The sequence below is a fragment of the Galeopterus variegatus genome, unplaced genomic scaffold (genome assembly GCF_000696425.1).
Source record: "Galeopterus variegatus unplaced genomic scaffold, G_variegatus-3.0.2 Scaffold4954, whole genome shotgun sequence".
NCBI lineage: Eukaryota > Metazoa > Chordata > Mammalia > Dermoptera > Cynocephalidae > Galeopterus > Galeopterus variegatus.
The window spans coordinates 149,191-170,325 of NW_007731065.1; the positions used below are offsets into that span (position 1 = coordinate 149,191).

Here is a 21,135-nt window from a genome sequence, read left to right on the forward strand (position 1 = left end):
GCGGGAGCGCCTCCGCGCTTCCCAAGCGGCGCACTTATCCAGTGCACCACCGGGCCGGCCCCTGCAAAGATCTTTGTTCCAAATAAGGTCACAGTCCGAGGATCTGGGTGGAAATAAATTTGGGGGGGACACGATTCAACCTAGCACACGTTCGTTCAGTGTAGCACCGTTTACAAAATGCCTGCACTTCCGAGCACACTTGCTGGGTACCTTTTACTGTTATCCCCCCCAGACAGTTGTAAAACTCAGCGAGGTGAAGGGACCTGCCCACGGCCTCAAAGCAAGCAGGTGGAGGATTCAGGATTCGCTTACGGGAAGTGTGACTCGGTGGCCAGGCAGGTGACTCCGGGCAACCTAGGCCCTCAAAGCCATGGCTTCTGACTCCCAGTCCGGCACTGTGGCCAGACGACAGGGTCCTGGCCTTCCCTGGGGTGGGCGTGGCGGGAGCTCACTCTGCAGGTGGCTGCCCCGCGGGCCTCTCCAGGTGGGCTCCGAGGCCATCAGAACCTGGTAATGATCGAGAGCTCTCTTTGCAGCGTTCTCTAATGGTCCATTAAAGGCAAGTTGGGGCCTAATGATTACAGGGAAAGTTCGACTGGCTTCTCCTTTGAAATACACAAAGGCTGCTCAGGTAATGGGCTTGAGCCCCCGCGTTTGAAGTGGCAGTCCTTCCAGGGAACATCTGGCAGGCTGTGCCACCGCACTACAAACACGCCGAGCACAGCTGGCCCTCAGAGGCTGCCCGGGCCAAACACTGGGGCCAGGTTCTGCTTTTTTCTTTGGTTGTGACGCGCCCCAAACTCTAGGATATTCACTTGTGCCTTTCTTTGGCGGGTCGGGGGTGGGGTGGGATCTTTCTTTTTATTTCTCCGAGCTGGACTTCAGAGAATATGAACACCAAAGAACCAGTGTTGCCTCATTAATTCAGGATTAAGGTTGAGCCAAGCGATTCTTCTAACAGTTTTTAAAAAAAATACACGATGTCGAGACCAGAGAGTTGCCCTGGTCAGATACCCGTAACTTCAGAGAATATGAACACCAAAGAACCAGTGTTGCCTCATTAATTCAGGATTAAGGTTGAGCCAAGCGATTCTTCGAACAGTTTTTAAAAAAAATACACGATGTCGAGACCAGAGAGTTGCCCTGGTCAGATACCCGTTGCAGGATTCTGGGCAGTGTTTTGGGGACCAGCAATCCCCCATTTTTCTAATCACCCATGCATTCAACAAATACTTATCTAGCACCTACTATGTGCCAGGTGATGGGGACATAGCAGCCAGGAGACACTTGGTCACTGCTCCAGGGGCTCAGTGTCTGGGAGAAAAATCAATCACTAGCAAGGGGACCAATGCATGAGATGATTTTGGATAGTAATAAATGCTTAATAGGGTGTGGCAATGGTGGCGTTTGAAGGTGGGGAGTAGCACTTTAGCTACGGAGGTGAGGAGATTCAACATATGAGCTGAGATCTCCATGAGAGGGGGAGCCAGCCCTGCAGAGACCGCAAAAAGAGCCTCCCAGGAAGTGCAAAGGCCCTGAAAGAGAAAGCACTTGGAGCATTGGAGAGCCAGCCTGAAGCATGGCAGGAGGGTGGTGAGCATGAGGGCGTGGGTGGAACAGATTGAAGAACACGGCAGGGGCCACAGGGCGCGTGGTTCCTGTTGTGTGTGAGGACACCACTGGAGGTTTGGGCAGGGGAGTGACTTTGGTTTTAAGCATTCTACCTGCCAGTATCTAGGTTCTCAGATGGCTTTCCTGGAAAGCACCATCAGACAGGGAACTCCTAGCAGGACCTGGGTTTGACTCTTTTCTGAAGCCCCAGCACCCCGCCCTGGGCCTGGCACACAGTAGGACCTCAGCACACCCCAGCTGATCAGATCAGGGTCAAGCCTGCTGCAAGGGAGAATGGTACCAAGGGGCCCGGGAGCATTCTCCAAGGTCGCTTGTGGGAGAGGGTGTGGCTGGCTTGGAGAAGACTCAGCCCCGCCCTGGGAGAAAGCCCAGTGCAGCCAGCACCCCCGTCGGCTCCAGTGGGAAGATCAAGGCTGCAGAGGGAGTGGTGGCTGGTGCAAAGGGCAGAACCCCTCACCTCCTGTCTCAGCCAGTCTCCTGGGCTTCCCAGACCCTCGCACGGGGCCTGAGCAAGCACTCAGCAGTATTAAGTCCAACGAAGGCACAAGCAAATAAATGAATGAACTAGTGAATGAATGAATGACTGAAAGCGTGAATGCTATCCCGCTGGTCCAGGGAGGAAAGTCGCTGGTCTTCCCTGGGCCTGGAATACCTTCCCCCACTCTTTTTAAATGCCCCCTCAGCTTCCAGGCCCTTCTGGCAGGAAGGGGCGATGGCTGGGAATATGCAGACCATTTGGGCTGAGGAGGGGGGCTCCACTTCCTGAACGGGCTGGCAGGACTTTTTGAGATCCTCATGTTTCTTGCTTCTTTTTCCTGCTCTGAAACCTGTTCTGGTTATAAAAGTTTGCTGTGAAAATGTTAGAAATAACTGCCAATGAACGTGTGGGCACATGGACACACACACCCAAAAATTCCTCTAAAATCCCAGCACTCAGAGGTAATCAATGTATGCATTTTGGCGTCTATCTCTCCAGAACTTCTGTGCATAACCACATACACTTATATTTTTCAAACATCTTCTATTCAAACCGTTGATAACCTGCTTTTGTCACTTACTGTATTGGGAACATCTTTCTGCATCATCGAGTATCTTTCTACTTGATTTTTAATGCTACGGAATATAAACTCTAGTGTTATTTAGCCCATCCCCTTTAGGTGGGTGCTGAAGTTGCTTCCTTTTTTGAGAGCAACAATCTTCTTACTGTGGAAAGCACATGTACCCTGAGCGACCATTCTACCCATGTTAAGGAGCACAGTCCAGTGGCATTTACCACATTCACAGTGTCGTGTAAACATCACCGCTAAGTGCAGAACATTTCCATCGCCCCGAAAGAAAACCCTGCACCCATTAGCCGTCACACCCGTTCCCTTGCCCCACCCCTGACATCCATGCGTCTACTTTCAGTCCTGTGGATTTGCTCATTCTGGACACTTCACACAAACGAAGTCGTGTACTCTGTGGCCTTTTGTGCCCAGCGTCTTTCACCAAGCACCGTGTCCCCAAGGCTCATCCACGCTGCAGTGCGTGTTGGTGTCTCGTTCCTTTTAAGGCCGGACAGCATGCCGCTGTATGGATAGACCACATTTGGCGTGTCCATTCACCCCCTGATGGGTATTCGGTTGTTTTCCCCTCTTGGCTATCGTCAATAGTGCCGCTATGAGCCTCTGTGCACAGGTTTTGGGGTGGCCATAGGTTTTCAATTCTTTCAGGGGGTGGAATCACTGAGGCACATGGCCACCCACTGCTCAACTTTTACAGGAGCTGTCACGTGGTTTCCTGCAGCGGCGGTACCTCTCTACACGCCCCAGCCTGAGCGCAACAGCTCTGGTGACGGCCAAGACCGTTCTCTCAGGCCCAAAGCCTGGAGGCCGAGTGCTGGGTCGGCCTGTGCTTCCCTCAGTTTACCCAGCACTGCCAGACGGCTCTCCAGAAAGCCTGCTCCAATCCGCTCTCTAGGAGGGGGGCACTCTTCAGTCTTATTGGGTCCTTTCGGGGTGATTGGCACCTTGAGGTGACACAGGCAACCCTGGGTGACCATGGACATATCCTTTCCCTCTCCAGGACCCCGTTTCAGTCTCTGGTGTGTGGGCTGCACTTGGCACATCTGGAGGCTGCCCCGAGCGTCAGAGGAGCAGTTCAGAGAGAATTTGGTAGGCCGGGGCTCCAGCACGTGCACTGGCCCATGGGCTGGAGGGGGAGGGGACACTGGCCTTGTCAGGGCCCGACCAGGGGGACTGATGGAGGTGGGGAGAGCCCTGGTCATACCCAGAGCTGCCGTCTTTTATAAATTGTTGATGGGAGGGCTGGGAAGGGCTTGGAGGGCTGGGGAATAAAAGAGGGGAAGGGCTCCCAGCCCCTCTGGGTGGTGGCTGAGGGAGGGGATTGGAGCCAATGGCCACTGGGGGTGATGAGTGAGTCTTTTTAGCAGACATTTCCCAAAGGCAGTGGGCCTGGGCTAAGAGCAGGGAGAAGAGACGAAGGGGAGTTTGGAATATTCCAGAAGGAATGGGGTTGCTTCCAGGTAGAAAGATGCTTCAGTACTCCCATGGTGGCTTGGGCACGGGCAGGCCAGGAATGAGGAAAACCAGCCCCGGTGTCTGGCAGAGGGTCCAAGGCTGTGACTTCTAAGCACCACAGGGGTGCGGGATGCACACACCAACACGGCCAGGTAGGGGTCCCATGCAGCGGGTCACCACGGGTGCTGCGGGCAGGGAGGCTTCTTGGAGGACGAGCAGGAATCAGGAGGGAGCAGAGCAGAGGGGCGTCTGGGCTGGGGAAGATTGGGACAAAGGCATAGGATGGTCCTATGGGAGGACAGAGGGGGCCAGGCTGGCTGGGGCCACCTGTCAGAGCCTCGATGCCAGTCTAAGCCAGGCTCCGTGGGCAACCGTCGCAGAAAGTCATGAGCCTCCATGCTGACCCGTGCAGAAAGACCTCTGTGGGAGACCAAATGTTTGTGGTGTCACCCAGTGAGGGATCGTGACGGGACAGGAAAGGGTGGCCTGACACTGCCCGGCCTGGCTTTGGGGGCCTCAGAGGCCCAGCCTCACCTCATAACAGAACTGGTGGGTGCTTAGCTTGTGGTGTCACCCAGTGAGGGATCGTGACGGGACAGGAAAGGGTGGCCTGACACTGCCCAGCCTGGCTTTGGGGGCCTCAGAGGCCCAGCCTCACCTCATAACAGAACTGGTGGGTGCTTAGGGCCACATGACCTTGTCTATCTCTGTCCTTCTTGTTTTATGGGTTTCAAATTTTACCTGGGACTGAGAGAGTTACTGGAGACAGTACTTTGTACTTCAATGGACGCTTTCATCTGCAGCCCTTGGAAGGCTCAGCAAACATGGCTTAATTAAGGGTCCCGGCACCCCAAGCCTCCTAAGTGCTGTTTTGCAGCTGGACGGCATACAGAACAGAGGGATTAAGTGATTTGTCCAAGATTGCACAGCAGAGCTGGGTGGAACCCCCAGGGGCAGGGGCGCCCCAGCTTCTGCCTGGCACCCTCTCTCTGCTTGTTGGGTCTTGTCCTCCTGGGGCCCCAAACACTCAGCCTGCGTCCCCTGGAAATCCACGCTGCCTCTCTGCCAGCAGCCAGCCCACAGACGAGCCCGATGAGGCTGTGTCTGATGTTGACGGGGCTGGGCAGGGGACCTTTCCAGGATGGGGTGGCCAAAGGCGCGGGTGGGTCATCGGGCCTGGAATCTGCTCCCACGAGGTCCGTGGGGCCCCGCAGGGCTGTGGCTGGCTCCCAGCCTCTGGGTGCTGGGCTGGCAGAGGTGAGGGGGCCGGGCAGTGATGGCTGTGTGTGGGGAGGGGTGAGGTTGGCCCCGTCCTGCTGGAAAATTCCTCACGTTCTTTCTTTGGGTCTGTGAGCTCATGAGCAAGTGTGGTGGGTGCACGTTATAAACCGGAAAATAAGTCACTCATTGAAAAGAAGAAAAACAAATGTGTTTCCAATGTGAAGCGTCAGTAGTCATCAAAGTCCAGCGCAGGGGGACGGCCTGGCTGCCCACGAGCAGGACGCCGGCAAAGCCCCAGCTGCCAGCTCAGCCCCCCGCTCCCTCTCACTTGGATGCCCACTTCGCCCACCGGGCAAATTCAAGAGCCTCCTGACTGGTCACTGCTTCTTGTCCCACGATGGCCAGACAGCCAGGGTGACCTTTTTATAGCATAAGCTGCATCAGACCCCTGCTCTGTTCAAAATGCCCAGTGGCTCTTACTTCACTCCAAGCAAAAGCCCAAGTCTTGCCATGGTCCCCGAGGCCATTGCCCTCTGCACGCCCCTTTCGTCTCCTCCCCTCCACCCGTGCCCTCTGCCTGGTGCGGCCTCGCCTGGCGCACTCGCTGGCTTCTCCCTCGCGCCGACACTCAGGGGCCCTCTCCTTCCCAGCAAGGCCTTTCCCAACCACGCGAGTGAAGACTGCGGCCCTCCCGGCTGCCCTCTCGTCTCACCTCCTGCCACCTTCTCAGATGCGGTATCTGTCGCCTTCTTCACGGCTTTGCTTCCTGCCTGTGCCCTGCCTAGAATGAGCCCCAGTGGAGCGGGGTGTCTGGTCACTCACTAGAATGAGCTTGGTGTCGCGTAGGCAGCAAGAAGTGGTTGCTCCATGTTGAAGCCAAGAGCTGAATGGGTACCGGGAAGACAGCGACGGGGGGCGGTCCTCAGTGTGTTAGATTTCCAGAGTCAGCTTTGGGACAATTTGCTGACAGTCATAAGCCAGAGGGCTCCCCAGGAATGAAAGGGGATGGCCAAGGGTACAGCCAGATCCCGAACACCCCAGGGCAGGCAGGACCCAGCAGAATTGTCCTCAGGGCAAATGCAGGTGGCTGGCTGGCCTGTCCAGCCCCCACCGGGGTTTGGAGGGTGAAGGTCCAGCCAGAGAAAGGAGGCTCCAGAAGAAAAGAGGGAAGAGGGATGAGTGTCAGCAGAACGTTCCAGCAAAGCTCTCCTAGGGCTGTGCCTGGGTGGTCCTGGGGGAGAAGGGGGCAGAGAATTAGAGGCAAGCCCTGGACAGACACTGCTCACGACACTGCCAGCTGCACCCTTGGCAAGGGACGTCTGTGATCCTAGGGGACCCGCAGCACAGCCCCTTCAGCAACGTGAATTTCTCCCATACTACAATGAGCGGTAAAATGGTTTATGCTCAGCCCGGGGTCAGGACCAAGCAGAGCCAGACCCTGACAGCTGAACCCAACGCCCGGGCCAGGCCTGGCCCTTCCTATTCTGGTCTTGAGTCACAGTCCCGTCCCTCTGTAAGACCTGCCCTGGGAAAAGGGGCATGGAAGAGTCCCTAAGGTTCCAGAAAGAAGAGCTGGAAATTAGAGTTGCCAGAGTTAGCAAGTGAAAGCAGGGCACCCAATTAAATATGAACTTGAGATCAATACTGAATCATTTGTTAGTATGAGTATCTCCCGTGCAACCACTGGGATATGCTTACGCTTAGAAGTTATTGTTTATCTGAAACTCAAATTTAACTGGACCTTATCTGACAGCCTAGGGCAGACAGAGCCTCTGGGGGACGCCCATCTGGGTGCCCGGGGAGGACATGTCCCAGCTGGAGCATCATCCAGCAGAGTGTGGAGCCGTGCTCTGTCTCACGTACAGGCCCACTCAGCCTCAAGAGTGAGAGCCTCATCCCTTGGAGGGTTTAAGAAACGAGGGGAGGATTCCTGTGCTGTGTAGGAGATGGAGGCCCTGGAATCCTAAGATTTTCAGGGCCAGAAGTGGACGGTAGAAGTGACCAAGTCTCATCTTACAGATGAGGAAACTGAGGCCTGAGGAGGTGAGCTGGCTTACTCGGGGGCCCCTCTAGTGTCAGCAGCTAAGCTGGGGCTGAAACCAGCCATCCTTTCTCTCTTTGCATACTACCCGCTGATTGCAGCAAGTGTGGCCCAGTAGCTAGTGCCACCAAGAGCAGAGGCCCAGAACCTCGGCCTCACACCCAGCCTGGTGAGAGCCTTGGTGAGAGCCCCGCAGACAGAGGCCACAGCCGAGGACCCCCTGGCCAGCCCCTAGCCTCCCAGCCCTGAGCGTCTTCCCTGCCTGGGCCCCTGAGCCCAACTTCAGGCCCCTCTGCCACTCCCTCAGATCCTTGTTTGTCAAAGCTCCAGCCCCTGGGGACCCCAGAAGCCCTGCGTTTGCACATGAATAGGTGAAGATTTCCTGAGGCCATCTTGCCATGAAAATGCACATTTCTCACCAAAAGGTTCTAAGTCGGGCACCAGAGACTCTAGCAAACAACCTGGCTGATCCTATCCCAGGTGTGGAGGTGGTTGGGTGCTCCCAGGGGTCTGCCCAGCTCCCACTCAGGTGAAATGAGCCAACCCAGGTGTCTTTGGGGAGCCAGCATCCCGAGGTCCCCAGACATACGTGGGGCCCTCACTGAGGACAGCAGGAATGTGGAGTTTGGAGCTATCTCCCCAGACTCGTGCTCTTGGGAGCAGATCGTCAGGGCTGTGGGTGAACTACAGACTCAGAAACCTCTCTGTTTATGCTCACTCATTCTCTCAACAAATGTTAACCCAGTCCTTGCTGCCTGCTGGGTGTTTTTCTAGGCACTGGGTATGCCACAGAGAAGGAGACAAATGAGACAGTCGAGGACCTGCTCCCATGGAGCTTAGAGTCCAAGGAGAGACACACACTGGGCAGGAACAGGATGGGTGGACTTGCTAATACAGGCCAGGAAGGAGCATGCCAGGGTGAAGGACGGATTGCCTGAGAAGCCTGCTTTAGCTGGGGTGGGCAAGGCGGCTTTCCAATGTGGAGGGACCTGCCTGTGAAAAACTGGGGCAAGAACGCTCCAGGTTGGTGAGCAGGTGCAAAGGCCCTAGGCTGGATGGGCTTGGCTATGGCAGGCAGAGGACAGCTAATGTGGCCGGAGGATGGGGAGACGGTGGGAAGTGGTGGCTGCCTTGTGGGCTGGTTGATGAGAGCTGGCAGGTCTTGCCCCCGTCCCCTCAGGTCCAACTTTTAGGGATCCACATTCCTCCTGAGGGTGCCTCTGCTCTAACCACACACACTGTCTGCTCGGGTCTAGCTCCTCTGCCTGCTGGGCCTGGGTCCTGGCATTGGATGGGGTCAGCCAGGCCAGCCCTCTGCCTCTTCCCATCCGCCACCCAGGAGGGGGTCCACAGCCCAGCCAGGCTGGCTGAGGTGGGATGGGCTTATTCCTCCCAGCTGTAGGGGGTTGAATGGTGTCCCCCCAAAAAATGTGACCACATTCTAACCCTTGCAACCTGTGAATGTGATCTTATTTGGAAATAGGGTCTTTGCAGATGTAATTAAGCTAAAGATCTGGAGATGAGCTCATCTCGGATTCAGAGCAGGACCTAAATCTAATGACAGATATTCTTGTAAGAGAAAGGGAAACAGAAAAAGAGCACAGAAGGTCACATGAAGGTGGAGGCAGAGATTGGAATGACATGGCCACAGTCAAGGAGCACCTGTAGTCACCAGAAGCTGGAGCAGGTGAGGAAGGACACTCCCTTGGAGCCTTTGGAGGGGGCATGGCCCTGCCCACACTTTGATTTCAGACTTCTGGCTTCCAGAACTGTGAGAAAATAAGTTTTTGTTGTTTTAAGCCACCAAGCTTGTGACATTTGTCATGGCAGCACTGGGAAACTCACACCCTGTCCTTTGGCCCCTCCGTGACTTGGCGAGTGGACGTGAGGCCCACACACCTCTGAGACACTCATCTTTCCAGCCTGGAAAACCTCTGGAGCTCCTCTTTGGTGAGAAGGGACCTAGGGAGAGTCTAGGTTTAAAGAGGTTTGGGGGTCGAATGTGGCCCGTCCACCTGTCAGCAGAGAGAACTTGGCCAGGCCACTTACGCTGCTTTTAACCTGCCTCCCCTCATCTGTGAAATGAAGCCATACAGATGCCACCCCGCAGGGTCTTCAGGGCCTCTTTAGAGGACCCAAAGGAAAGACTTCAGCAAAGCTGGGGCCCCAGGCCCAGCCCATGCTCTGCCCACAGCCCTCCAGAGCTCTGGGAACAGGCCCCGGCTGGGCGCCAGGCACCCCCGGCTACCCCCCCCCACCGAGTGATTGGGGCCATTTGAGTCTATTAACATATTCTGGCGACAAACTCATCCCTAATCACATTAGCTCTGAAGTACAAATCAGGCCCGGCCCTGGAGCTGGTTTCAAAGAGTCAGGGGGCTTGGCAAGTTCTGGGGGCTTCTCCAGGCTCTGTTTATTCCTCTCTTTAAATCCAAACCCCCTGGGCTGGTGTCAAGGAGCTGGAAAGAGCCAGGGGCCTCCCTGGGAAGTGTGTGTGTGTTTGGGGGGCAAGCCCCAGCAGAGAGAGAGACCGCCCACCCACCTGGGGTCTGTCGGGTGCCCCGGCCTGGCCTCGGAGTGGGAGTCCCCCCACCTTGATCTGGGGTTCTGCCCTCAATACAGGTAGCGCACACTGTGATTCTCACCTTGGGACCTGCAGGCATATTTGTAGCAGGTCAAGGATGCCCCATATTGAAAAGTAGCTCCATGGTGATAGCCAAAGGCTTTGGACACAGAACAACCTGGGATCCACTGAGTCTGCCACTCACTGAGCTGTAGGACCTTGGACGAGACCCTTCATGACCCAGCACTGAGAGCACAGGGAGGGACTCTGGATAATTCTACGAGGGGTGGTTGTGGAACTCACCACCCAAGTGCCACACTGGACGTGGAGAAGATATGTGGGCTGAGCCGTGTCTCCCAGATCCTGTGTTGAAGTCCTGACTCCCATTACTTCAGAATGTTACTGTATCCGGAGATAGCGTTTTTCAAGAGATCATTAAGTTAAAATGAGGTCACCGGGGTGGGCTGGTGTCTTTATAAGAGGAGGAGATTAGGACAGACACACACAGAAGGGCGACTCTATGAGGACACAGAGAGGAGACACCTTCTGCAAGCCAAGGACAGCGGCCTCAGTGGGAACCAGCCCTGCCACACCTTGGGCTCAGAATTCCAGGCACCAGAACTTCGAGGTGATAAATGTGCATGGCCTAAGCCGCCCGGTCTGCGGTGCTTTGTTATGGCGGCCGGAGGAGACCCACAAAGGTGCTGCTCTAAATGTCTTTCCTTTGTGCAGCGGGTACTCCTCTCCCGGGATGTGTTAATAGGACAAGGCACTCTCTGCTCCATTCTTTCAGCAGTAGAGACACGTGTTTTCCTCCTTTTGACTTTTCTTCACTAGTTGAACGTGAAATACCTTTATAAATAACAAATATGTAACCATATTGAAAGGGATTAATATTGTCCCCCTACGCCACCACCATCGCCAGAGGGACCCAGTGTGGATCGCTCATGGGACGACTACCACCCTTTCTCCACGTCCGTTCACACGTGTCCCGACATACATGCTCGTGCGTAGAATTTTTACGGTTCCTGGTTTTTATACAAATGACACCATCACGCGCACACTGCTCTGCAACGCTGTTTTCTCACTCTGGTTCTTGCCAGTGCGATAAATGCATGTCTAACCCTTCAGTTTTATTATTTCTCTTTCTTATGAGTCAGTGGCCCAGAAGTGATCTGGACTTTAGAGATAATTAGGGCCCAGCTGTAAATCCATTTCGACCTGCTGGCTTTTGAAAATAATAGATGATTAATCACATTTTCACTTACCCCTATGGTTATATGGTGTGCTTAGGTTTTCCATCTCTTTTGGAGTCAATTCCAGTCTTTGAATTACATTTTCACTTGTATTGCCATGGGGGGCGGGGGGGGCCCACGTTTCATTATCTCCTGGCCTATTAACTCCTTCATCAGGGGCCATAACCTCTTTCTCGTTCTTACATTTGTAATTCTTGTTCTATTTCTCTTTCTTTCTTCATTCTGATGTCCAGAAATTGTTTTTCCCATTGTACTGACCTTTTCAACAAGCCAACTTCTGGTTTTATTCATGCTTTCTGCTATTTTTTTACTTTCTGCTTAACTAACTTCAGCTTTTTTTTTTTTTTTTTTTTTTTTTTTTTCTTTTGGCTTAACTAACTTCACCTTTTTTTTTTTTTTGCTTTAATAAAATTTGCTTTTTTTTTTTTTTGCTTTAATAAAATTTGCTTTTTTTTTTTTTTGTCTTTTTTTTTTTCGTGACCAGTAACAGGATCGCAACCCTCAGTGTCGCGCCCGTACCGCAACTGGCAATGGGATCGCAACCCTCGGTGTCGCACCCGCAGTGCGCTCAACCAGTGAGCAGACCGGTCTCTATATGGGATCCGAACCCTCGGCGGGAGCGCCACCACACTCCCAAGTGCCGCACTCTACCGAGTGCGCCACCGGGCTGGCCCTAACTTCAGCTTTTAATGCTATTAAATCCCTCATCCTAAATTCTTTTAGTTTACCTTCTTTTTCTTATTTCTTTATTTGGATATTTAACACATTTAATTTTCAATACTCTATAACAACAGAGACATTTCTAGCTATAAAAACCTCCGAGTACAGCTACTGCTGCATACGTACGTGTTATTATGAGGTGTTCTCTTTCCAGATTTGCAGCTAACTTACAGGATTCATTTTCATCTCGTCTTTGGTTTAGGAATTACAAAAGATAGTATACGACCTAGCTTTTGGTGTGTGACAAGCCAGTACGAAACACGGTGGCTTAAAAGCATAACTATTGCTGCAGTTTGCTGGCTGTGGTCTGGATGGGTGGTCTTCCACCCCGGGCTGGCTCCGCTGATTTCCACCGGGTTCCCTGAAGCGTCTGTGCTCAGCAGGGGACTGGGTGGCCTAAGACAGCCTCCCTCACGTGTCTGGCAGTTGGCAGGCTATGGAGTGAGGACGACTGGGCTCGTCATTCAAGAGGGTGGCCCAGGCTGCTTCATGATGAGAGTTCCCAAGCGTAGTGAGAAAGAGCAGGCCCCAATGGCCAAGCACTTTTTCCTCTGCTTGTACAACATTTGCTTAGAGTTCCACTGAGCAATGCAAACCACATGGCCAAGTTCAAATCCAAGGGGTGGAGAGATAGATTCCATCTCCTAGTGGGAGAACTGTAAAGTCATATTCCAAAAGGGTGTGCTACAGGAATGAGCATTGTAGCCATTTTAGCAACCTAGTAGTTTTGTTTTTTGATGCCCAAGTGGTAGAAAAAATTTTAAAAACATCTTAGAATTGTTTGTTTGTCATCTTATTACGTTATAATTTTCTTGGAGGTGGGGGGGGGAGATTTATTAAGCTTTTCCTGTGGCCGGACACATGGTCCATTTCTGAGAATGTTCTGTGGACATGAGGAACACGTGTGTAACCTCTGTCTTGAGAGCACAGTGGTTCTTCCTGTTGACAGATCACTCAACTTCGTCTCCTTCATGACCTTGCTGTTTTTCTTGTTCAACTTCATGGTTTTCAGCGTGGTTTAGGAAATGGCTACCGATGGCCCGTAGATGTAGCATTCAGTTGCACTGAGTTACGTGGTGGTGCAAATCCCCTTTTTATTTTCCTTCATCCTTCTGATTAGAACTGGGAGACTCTTCGTGAATGCCAGCACACCTGTCACACCTTTCTCAGGCTTCCTGATCCTCACATTTTAGTACAGTGAGAGCCAGGACACAGGCTGGTGCTCTCAGAATCTATCTAGAATTTCATCTTGATTTTATGTAACTGGATCTATGGGCACTGATGTCAAGGAAAAGTAATTTTCCAGTGACAGGACTGACAGAGTTTCCTTTAAATAGAACATGAGTTGATTTAAAGAAAAAGATTAAGTGAATAATAGAACTGGGTTGAGCAGCGGGAGCAGACATCAGGGCAGGTGATTACCTACTTTCCCTTAAAGCAGGTTTCTTCTGTTTCAGAGATCTGTATGTAGCCATATATAACAAACACCAGACGTTCAGTTCCATTTGCTCATGAACACACACATTGAGCGTCCCCTGCAAGTACTGTCCTCCCTCAGATAGGACCAAGGAAGCAGTGACCAAGGAAGTCACACACGGAGCTCACCACCAAGGGAGCCGATGGTCAGTATGTGCAAAAACAAATGAACATGGTCATTCCAGCAGTCACAAGTGCCATGAGGGGAGAGTGACAAGGGAGGGCCTGCTTAATCCTTTGTGACCCTCAAAGGCATCTCTGAGCCAGAGCTGAGAGCTGGATGAGGAGGACACCCGAGGTCCAGGGGGGCAGCATGCAAAGGCCCTGGGGCAGGACCAAAGGGAGGGGCCTGAGGCTGGGGTGAGGCCACAGGACACAGAGGAGCCTGCCACGGGTGGGAAGATGCTCTGCTGGATGGTCCTGCAGACCCTAGATCCAGATGGCATCCTTAAAAAACAAACAAACAGCATCTAGTAAACATTAAAACTTACTGTAAAAGTTTTAAAAGTATGTGAAAAGTTCATTGCTCCTTGTGTTCTAATCCCAGCCCTTCCTTGTATTTACTGGCCAAAGTTCCCAGCTGCGTCCCCGTCTCACACTGGGCTGGGTCTTCCTCCACAGGGCAGCTGGGCCCCTTGAGTAAGTTCCTGTTTTCTGTGCCCAGCCATGACTTGGTCTTCCCTTGGCCCCTGTCTGGCCAGGCTGAACAGCGGGGGACAGGAGGGGCAGTGGAGGGACCTGCAGTATCTGCCCCAAGGCCAGGAGGAGCAGGAAAGCCGGAAGGAAGGGGCTGACCTGGGAAAGAGTCAGTCTGCACTTGGGCCCCAACTCTGGGTGCTGGGAACCATTCATCCTGCTGTGAGGTCTCCCTCCTGCTCCTCGGGTCCCATCCAGGGACACCCAGTGAGGGTCTGCACTGGCCCTAGATGTAGGAGTCCCCTCAGAACACAGGGAAATCCTGGATTCTCTCCTCCACCGTGGGTCTTGGCTCCCCTCCCAGCCTAGGAAAGCAAGATGCCCAGAGGCCCACCTGCCCTGGATGTCCCGTGGCCGCAGGGAAGGAGTGGCTGCGGCAAGAGCTGGAGTGCATTGCTGCCACCATCCCTGCCTCTTCTCACAGCCTGTGCCATCACACGATGTACTGCAAAAACAACCACCATTTTATTGGGCTACTGACCCTGTTGTAAGGAACTTGGATGGGGCCCAACCAAATGGCTTGTCTCAGCTAGGACATCTGAGCCTCCGCTAGGAAGACTCAAATGGCTGGGAGCTGCAACCTCCTGTAGGCTTCTTTACACGTCTGGAGTCTGGGTTGGGACAATTTGAAGTCCAGACCCAGCTAGGACTGTTGCTGGAGCACCTGCATGTGGCATGGCTGTGAGGCGTGGGCTTCCTCCCAGGATGGCGGCCTCGGTGGTTGAAACGGTGGCTCATGGTTCCAATTACCTCCTTTTGTGACCCACTCTCAGAAGTCACATAGTGGCACTTCTGCCAAGGCTATTGGTGGGAGCAGTCAGAAGCCCACTCAGGCTGAAGAAGAGGGGACAAAAGCCCACCCCTCCATGAGATTGGGATCATGAAGTCACCGCCACGGAGCTTCATTTGTCATTTTATCCAGGAGTCTAACATTGGCACAGAGACACATGCAGGCACATCCTCCTGAAGAGGATGCTCTGGGGCTTGGCTGGGCTGGCCAGGGTCTCTGGCTGTTTTGGTGCTGTGAGCAGCTATAGTGGGAGGGAGCTCATCGGAGGTATGAGGTCACCTGCCAGGTGCAGTTTCCCTTCTGGGTCAGTGCCTCGGTAGCTCCTCCAGGGACCTGCCACTACCCTGACCAGGAAGATAGAGTTGGCTGCCTCCCTGTGGCTGACCCCACAGTGCACATCCATACACATCACTAAAATTGGAGCTGACCCTCTCTGAGCACTCACCGGCCCTGGAGCTGTGGTGAGCTCCCAGTGCAGAGCCCCACACTGGCAGCAGCAGGAAAGGTGACACTGGGGGGACATGGTCTAAGCACTGTCACAATGACTCTCAGAGTGAGAAAGCTATTCCCTTTTAGCCATTCTCATTACCAGGAGAAAGTCTCTGTTTGGTGATAGGAAGTCCTTAACACCTCTCCAACACTTGCAAATCTCCCTTTAAAAAAGAGGGCGAGCCCCAGGCTCAGAGCTTTCAGCGGGCACCTGCCTCTTGCAAGAGGTTCTGAGCCTCATTTTGCATTTATTTTCATGGGTCAGCTTCTGTGTATGGCAAGAAACAATGTTTTTCTATTTAAGCTGGTGCTGTAAAGTTTTAAAACAATTATTTAATTAACAGAGGGGTAAATTGAAACAAAAATATCAGGTAAATAGAAGTACAGACGGTATGTAGATGTGGCTGAAGTCATGAGGGTGGAACCCAGAGCCCATGTTAAAACAGTGGCAGCCCTGGAGACACCCGAGGTTTCAGGAGCTCAGCCTCACTCCCTCCTAAGAACCCTGGAGAAGGATCAATTATCACAGGTTATTAAGTATCACAGTTGAAGAAACAGGACTCAGGGGGGTTCAGTCTCTTTGCTCAAAACCTACAGCAAGTGCAGGGCATCACCAGGAGTCCAGCCTGTCCCCCAGACCCTGGCTTTCCCCACCTGGTTTGCTACCTGCCTTGCTGCTGCCCTAGAGGTTGGGCCTGAGCTCGAGGGTCCAGGGGCTGACAACACAGAGGGACATTTCAGGAGCAACCACAGGGAAGCTCCAGAGATGCCAACTGCCTCGTGTCAGTCCAGAGGCAAAGGTGTGGGCACCAGGGCTCAGGGTCCAGAGGGACCATCCGTGAGTGGTGACCAGGGTTCAACAAGTCACTGGGTCCCCAGATGATGTATGGGAACAAGTCCTAAAGTTCCTCAGGTCATCTGATCAACCTCACGCGTGTGTGTGCATGGCTGTGTGTGAGCATGGGGGGCAGGGAAGAGGTCACAGATTCCCCCTGCCAAGGGAAGGAATAGAGACTGAAGCTGAAGCAAATCCCAAGTCCAGGTTAGGGCATCTCACAGGGACAGTGCTGCCAGCACAACCAGTCCCAGGCACCAGAATGTGGAAGGTTGTCCCAGTGTGAGAGCCCCCGAAGCGTGGGGCTACAGTCAAAGCCCACCTGCCCCGATGCACATGCCGCAGGCTTCCCACGAGAGGCTGAGGGGGATGCAGTAAAAGTTGGCTGAAGAAGGGAAGTTTGTTGCATGACTTTGGACGTGACTCCCACAAAGGAGTCCCCGGTATGTCTGGGTCTCTGCCACACGGCAGGTGACACCAGGAATAAGCAGAGATGCTCCATCCCGGCCTCCTCCAGGGACAAACTCGAGCCCTGTCCCCATCTGCTGTGGTCTGAATGTTTGTGTCCTCAGAAAGTTTGTGTTAAAACCTTATCCCAAGGTGATGGTGTTGGGAGGTGAGGCCTTTGGGAGGGGATTAAGTCATGAGGGTGGCACCCTCATGAACGGGATTAGTGCCCTTATAAAAGGGACCTCAGAGAGCTCCCTTGCCCCCTCCTGCCATGTGAGGACACGGACAGGAGTTGCCATCTGTGAACCAGGAAATGGTCCTCACCAGACACGGACCGTGCTGCCACACTGATCAGGGCCTTCCAGCCTCCGGGACTGTAAGAAATAAGTTTCTGTTGTTCGTCAGCCGCCCAGCCTAAGGCATCCTGCTACAGCAGCCTGAACAGACTAAGACACCCCCAGCAGGAAAACCCTGTTCACTTTTCAACGTGAGAGACAGAGGAGAAGAGAAGGAATTGGAAATAAGTGAGCTGCTGATACTTTAAACAGAGAGCCGCTGGGTGGGAAGCTGGCTCCAGCCCCAAAATGGCCTGCCATCAGCCGGGTGCTCCGTGGAGAGCTCGCACAGCAGACACGCATGTCTGATCGCAAAGGCACAGAGCACCGCTATGTGAGCAAGCCGGGCCCAGCCCCTGCTCAGAGATGCCAGTCTTGGGGAGAGGAGGGCAGGCACTGAACCGAGAGCTGCACAATTCATGAACCAGCTCGTCACCCCGTGAGGGCTAGGACGAACCACCAGGCGTGGTCCCCTCCTCAGGACAGTGCCTTCATCTCCCAGCCGCCGATGGCTCAGAGTCCCCCTGCCCCTTGCCTTTCCCTGAATGGGGCCCGTTTGCCTGGAAGAGTCTGGGGAGTCCGTCTCCCCCGTGGCTGCCTGCAGCCAGTGTCTGACATGGGGGTACAAACGCTCGGCCCCCTTGCTCCCAGGCAGGACAGCTCTGTGGGGCCCTCACAAGCCAGAGCACCCAGGGAGCGACGGGTCAGGCTGGCCACACTTTGGGGCATCTCACCTTGGCAGTGCTCCTCCCTGGCCGGGCCTGCTTCCCTGCCTCCCTTATGAGTTTCTCCTGACAGCTCCTCCCTTGATAAACCCCATGCTCTGGATTCCCCATCTAGGTCTTGTTTCTGGGGAGCCTGACCTAAGATGCCAGAGAGCAGGTGATGGGACACGCAGCTGAGCTGGGAAAGGCTAAGTGGGAGTGAGTGGACTAGCTGGCCTGGATAAGCCCTATATCTTCCAAACACCTCAAAGGAGTCAACTCTTTCTGTCCTTACAGCAAATGACCTCGACTGTGATTTTAATAACAAATCTGAGTCAACTGGTGTACTGGGTTGATTAGTGTCCCCCCAGATTCATGTCCACCCTGAACATGTGAATGGAACCTTGTTTGAAAATAGGGTCTTTGCAAATGCAATGGAGTTAAGAGGAGGTCATACTCGATTGGGGTGGGGTGGGGCTAAGTCCAATGACTGGAGTCCTTACAAGAAGAGGGAAATTTGGACACAGAGACACAGGAACCCAGAGAGGAGAAAGAAATGTGACCATTGAGGCAGAAATTGCAGTAAAGTAGCCATAAGCCAAGGACTGCCAAGGACGCCGGCAGCCACCTGAAGCTGGTGGAGGCAGGATGGACCCTCCCCTAGAGCCGCAGCGAGCACTTTGATTTCAGACTTCGGGCCTCCAGAACTGGGAGAGGTTACATGTCTGTTGTTTAAAGCTACCTGATCTGTGGTCATTTGTTACAGCTGCCCTGGGAAACTAACGCAACCGGACAAAGAGCTTGGGGTGGGAGAAGATCATGACAGGCACGGAGGGCAGCATGTGCAAAGGCCCTGTGGCTGAGTAGATGGCACCTTTGGGCTCTGAAAGAACAACAGCATGACAGGAGCAGGGCTGAGCACGGGGCCTGACGTGAGGGGAGATGGAGGTGTGGGCATTGGGGAGAGCAGATGGAGCCTCTGCGGTAGATTAAAGACAGCTGCAAATTCTGTGCCATTCCCCACGGTGAGCAGAGTCCAATTCCCTCTCCTGGAATCTGGGCTGGCCTGGGAGGTTTGCATGACCAATGGCAGAAGTGATGTTCTGGAACTTTCCAGGCAGGGCCATCAGAAGCCTTGGGCCTCTTGGAGCACTCTCCCTGGGATCCCCGAGTTGCTGTGTAAAGGCTCTAACCTCTGGAGACAGCTGTGCTGGGGAGTCCATGTGTAGCCACTTGAGTTGATGGTTCTGGCTCCCTCCCACCCCAGTCTTGCCTGTCAGAACACCTGCCCTGGACGCCCAGATGAACCCATCTGATGGCTGAGTCCTTCCACACCATGAAAAGCAGAAGAGGCACCCAGCCGGGCCCTGTTCAATTTCCTGACCCTCAACATTGTGAGATGTGATAAAATGATTATTTGTTTCAAGTCACTGACCTTGGGGTAGCTTATTAGGCAGCAGTAAGTGACCAGAACAGCCTCTAAGGCCTGGCTGAGGGCTATGATCTTGACCCTAAGAGCACTCGGAGGCTGTCGAAAGATTTTTAGTAAGGGGAGGCAGGACCGAATTTGCATGTTGAAAGGCCCCTAGACAGCCTGTGGGTGTGCAGGTAGAAGTAGGGGGCCGGCTGAGAGGCTACTGCAGCCACCCAGGCCCACGGAGATTGTCCTGTACAATGGTTGCTGCTAGGCGGGTGGAGAGATCATTAGATTTCAGAGCTGAGGGAGCAGCTGCAGGAGGATGACCCCAGGGTCTGGCCTGTGCACCTGCACAGGAGGGTGGCAGGTTGGGGATGGTCATGTCCACGAGTTGGACATGTGGGGGCACCTCAGGGGCCTCCTGGTAGAGTGGCTATGAGGCTCAGGAAGGAGTCATGCTGGGGGTGCAGGGGGGAACTGGGGTCACATTGTCTACTAAAGGTGCGCTAGACTCTAGGCCTCTTGTGGCAGTTGGATTCCTTACAGTAGGCCCTGGGTCTTCCAGGATGGGCCTAGGACCCCTCCTGTACTGGGCGGGGAGGGCTTGGGGAAGGGTCTACACTGGGCTTACCTTCCTCGTTCCCATCACAGGAGGCGGCCCAGTGCCGACAGCCCCCACCCATTTTTTTAAAAAAAGAAGCATATAGGATGCGAATTACAAATCAAAACAATTACAAATTATTAGCATTAAAGAAACATTCTGAGCTCATGGGCCTTCAACTTGTCACATTTTAAATAGACGAGCCAGCGAGCAAGCATAAAGCAGCTCCGCCTGCAGCTGATAGGAGCTGGAATTCCTGGAGTCTCCCTGAAGGACTGTCAATAGAACCAAAGCCAGGGACCGAGTGCTGGTTCCTGGGACCAGCCCTGCAGAGAAGATCCTGGCCATGCCCTCAGGGAGGGCCTTTTCTCTGCATGACAGTGACTCCTGAAAATCATCCCATTAGCAGGAAGATAAAAAGGGACTGGGCCGTTAAGACAATGATGAAGTCTCTCAGGGGAATCGCGATCATAAAGGCAGTGTTTGCTGTGTGCTGAGACAAGCGCTTTACAGGCATCTTCTCCATCCTCACACCAGGCCCATGGGGTGGGACCTGTGAGCAGAGGCGGGGTGCAGTCACCAGCTAGTTCAAGGACACCGGCTGGGAAGCAGTGGGGCCAGGCATGGGCCTGAGCCTCTCACCAAGGGGGCCGACTTTGAGAAGCCCACGCCGGTCCCCTCTCCTCCTTGTTAATTTGACTTTTCGCCCCCCCATGCCAGCCCTGACCAACCTACCTCCAGCCCGAATCCCCACAGTCCTTTTCTAGTGGGACTGCCCAGATCCCCGACCGCCTGTTCTCAACCCTTCTCTGCTCGATCCCAGGGCTTTAGACGCCTCCATCACACAGTGAGGAAAGCCCAATCCTCATGGTGGCCTCCGTGGCGCCATGAGCTGGCCTCTGCCCTCACCCCCTTCCCGGCACCTCCAGAGACTCCAACCACTCTGGCCTCTTTGCCGAGCCTCAAACGTACCATGTCCGTTCCCTGCTCTGCGCCTTTGCACTGGCTGCTCCCTCTGCTGGGAATGCTGTCCCTCACATGGCTTCCTCCCTCTGCTCGTCCAAGCCTTGGCTCAGATGTCACCTTGGCAGCGAGGCCCACCTTGGGCTCCCCGCCACTTGCCTCTCCCCTTGCTCTCTTTCTATCTGTTGTATCAGCATCACCCACCTTCCAGATGATCCTCAGTTATTATAACGGGGGCTCGAGGTGGGCAGGGGTCTGTTTTTTTCACTTACAGTCGTGCCTGGCTCATACTAGGCACTCAACAAATATGTGTTAAATGAATGAATGACTTGTGAGTCTCCCTTTGCTCCCCTCCTGGACACCCCATCGTCCCACTATGCTAAAGGCTGAACAGCCAAGCAGAAGCTCAGCTGGGTTGGTGGACTCT

At 53.8% G+C, this 21,135-nt stretch overlaps 1 protein-coding gene across 1 annotated transcript in view; it reads right to left on the reverse strand.

The window, feature by feature from the left end:
* FGF19 (fibroblast growth factor 19) overlaps positions 1-20,720 on the reverse strand; it is a 57,366-nt gene extending 36,646 nt beyond the window's left edge. Inside the window, exons 1-3 of the mRNA XM_008588682.1 lie at positions 20,655-20,720; positions 19,493-19,577; positions 18,512-18,610 (exon numbers count right to left, since the gene is read on the reverse strand). Coding sequence (XP_008586904.1) covers positions 18,512-18,610; positions 19,493-19,577; positions 20,655-20,720 — 250 coding nt within the window. The remainder of the gene's footprint in view (positions 1-18,511; positions 18,611-19,492; positions 19,578-20,654) is intronic.
* Between the last annotated feature and the right edge of the window lie 415 nt (positions 20,721-21,135).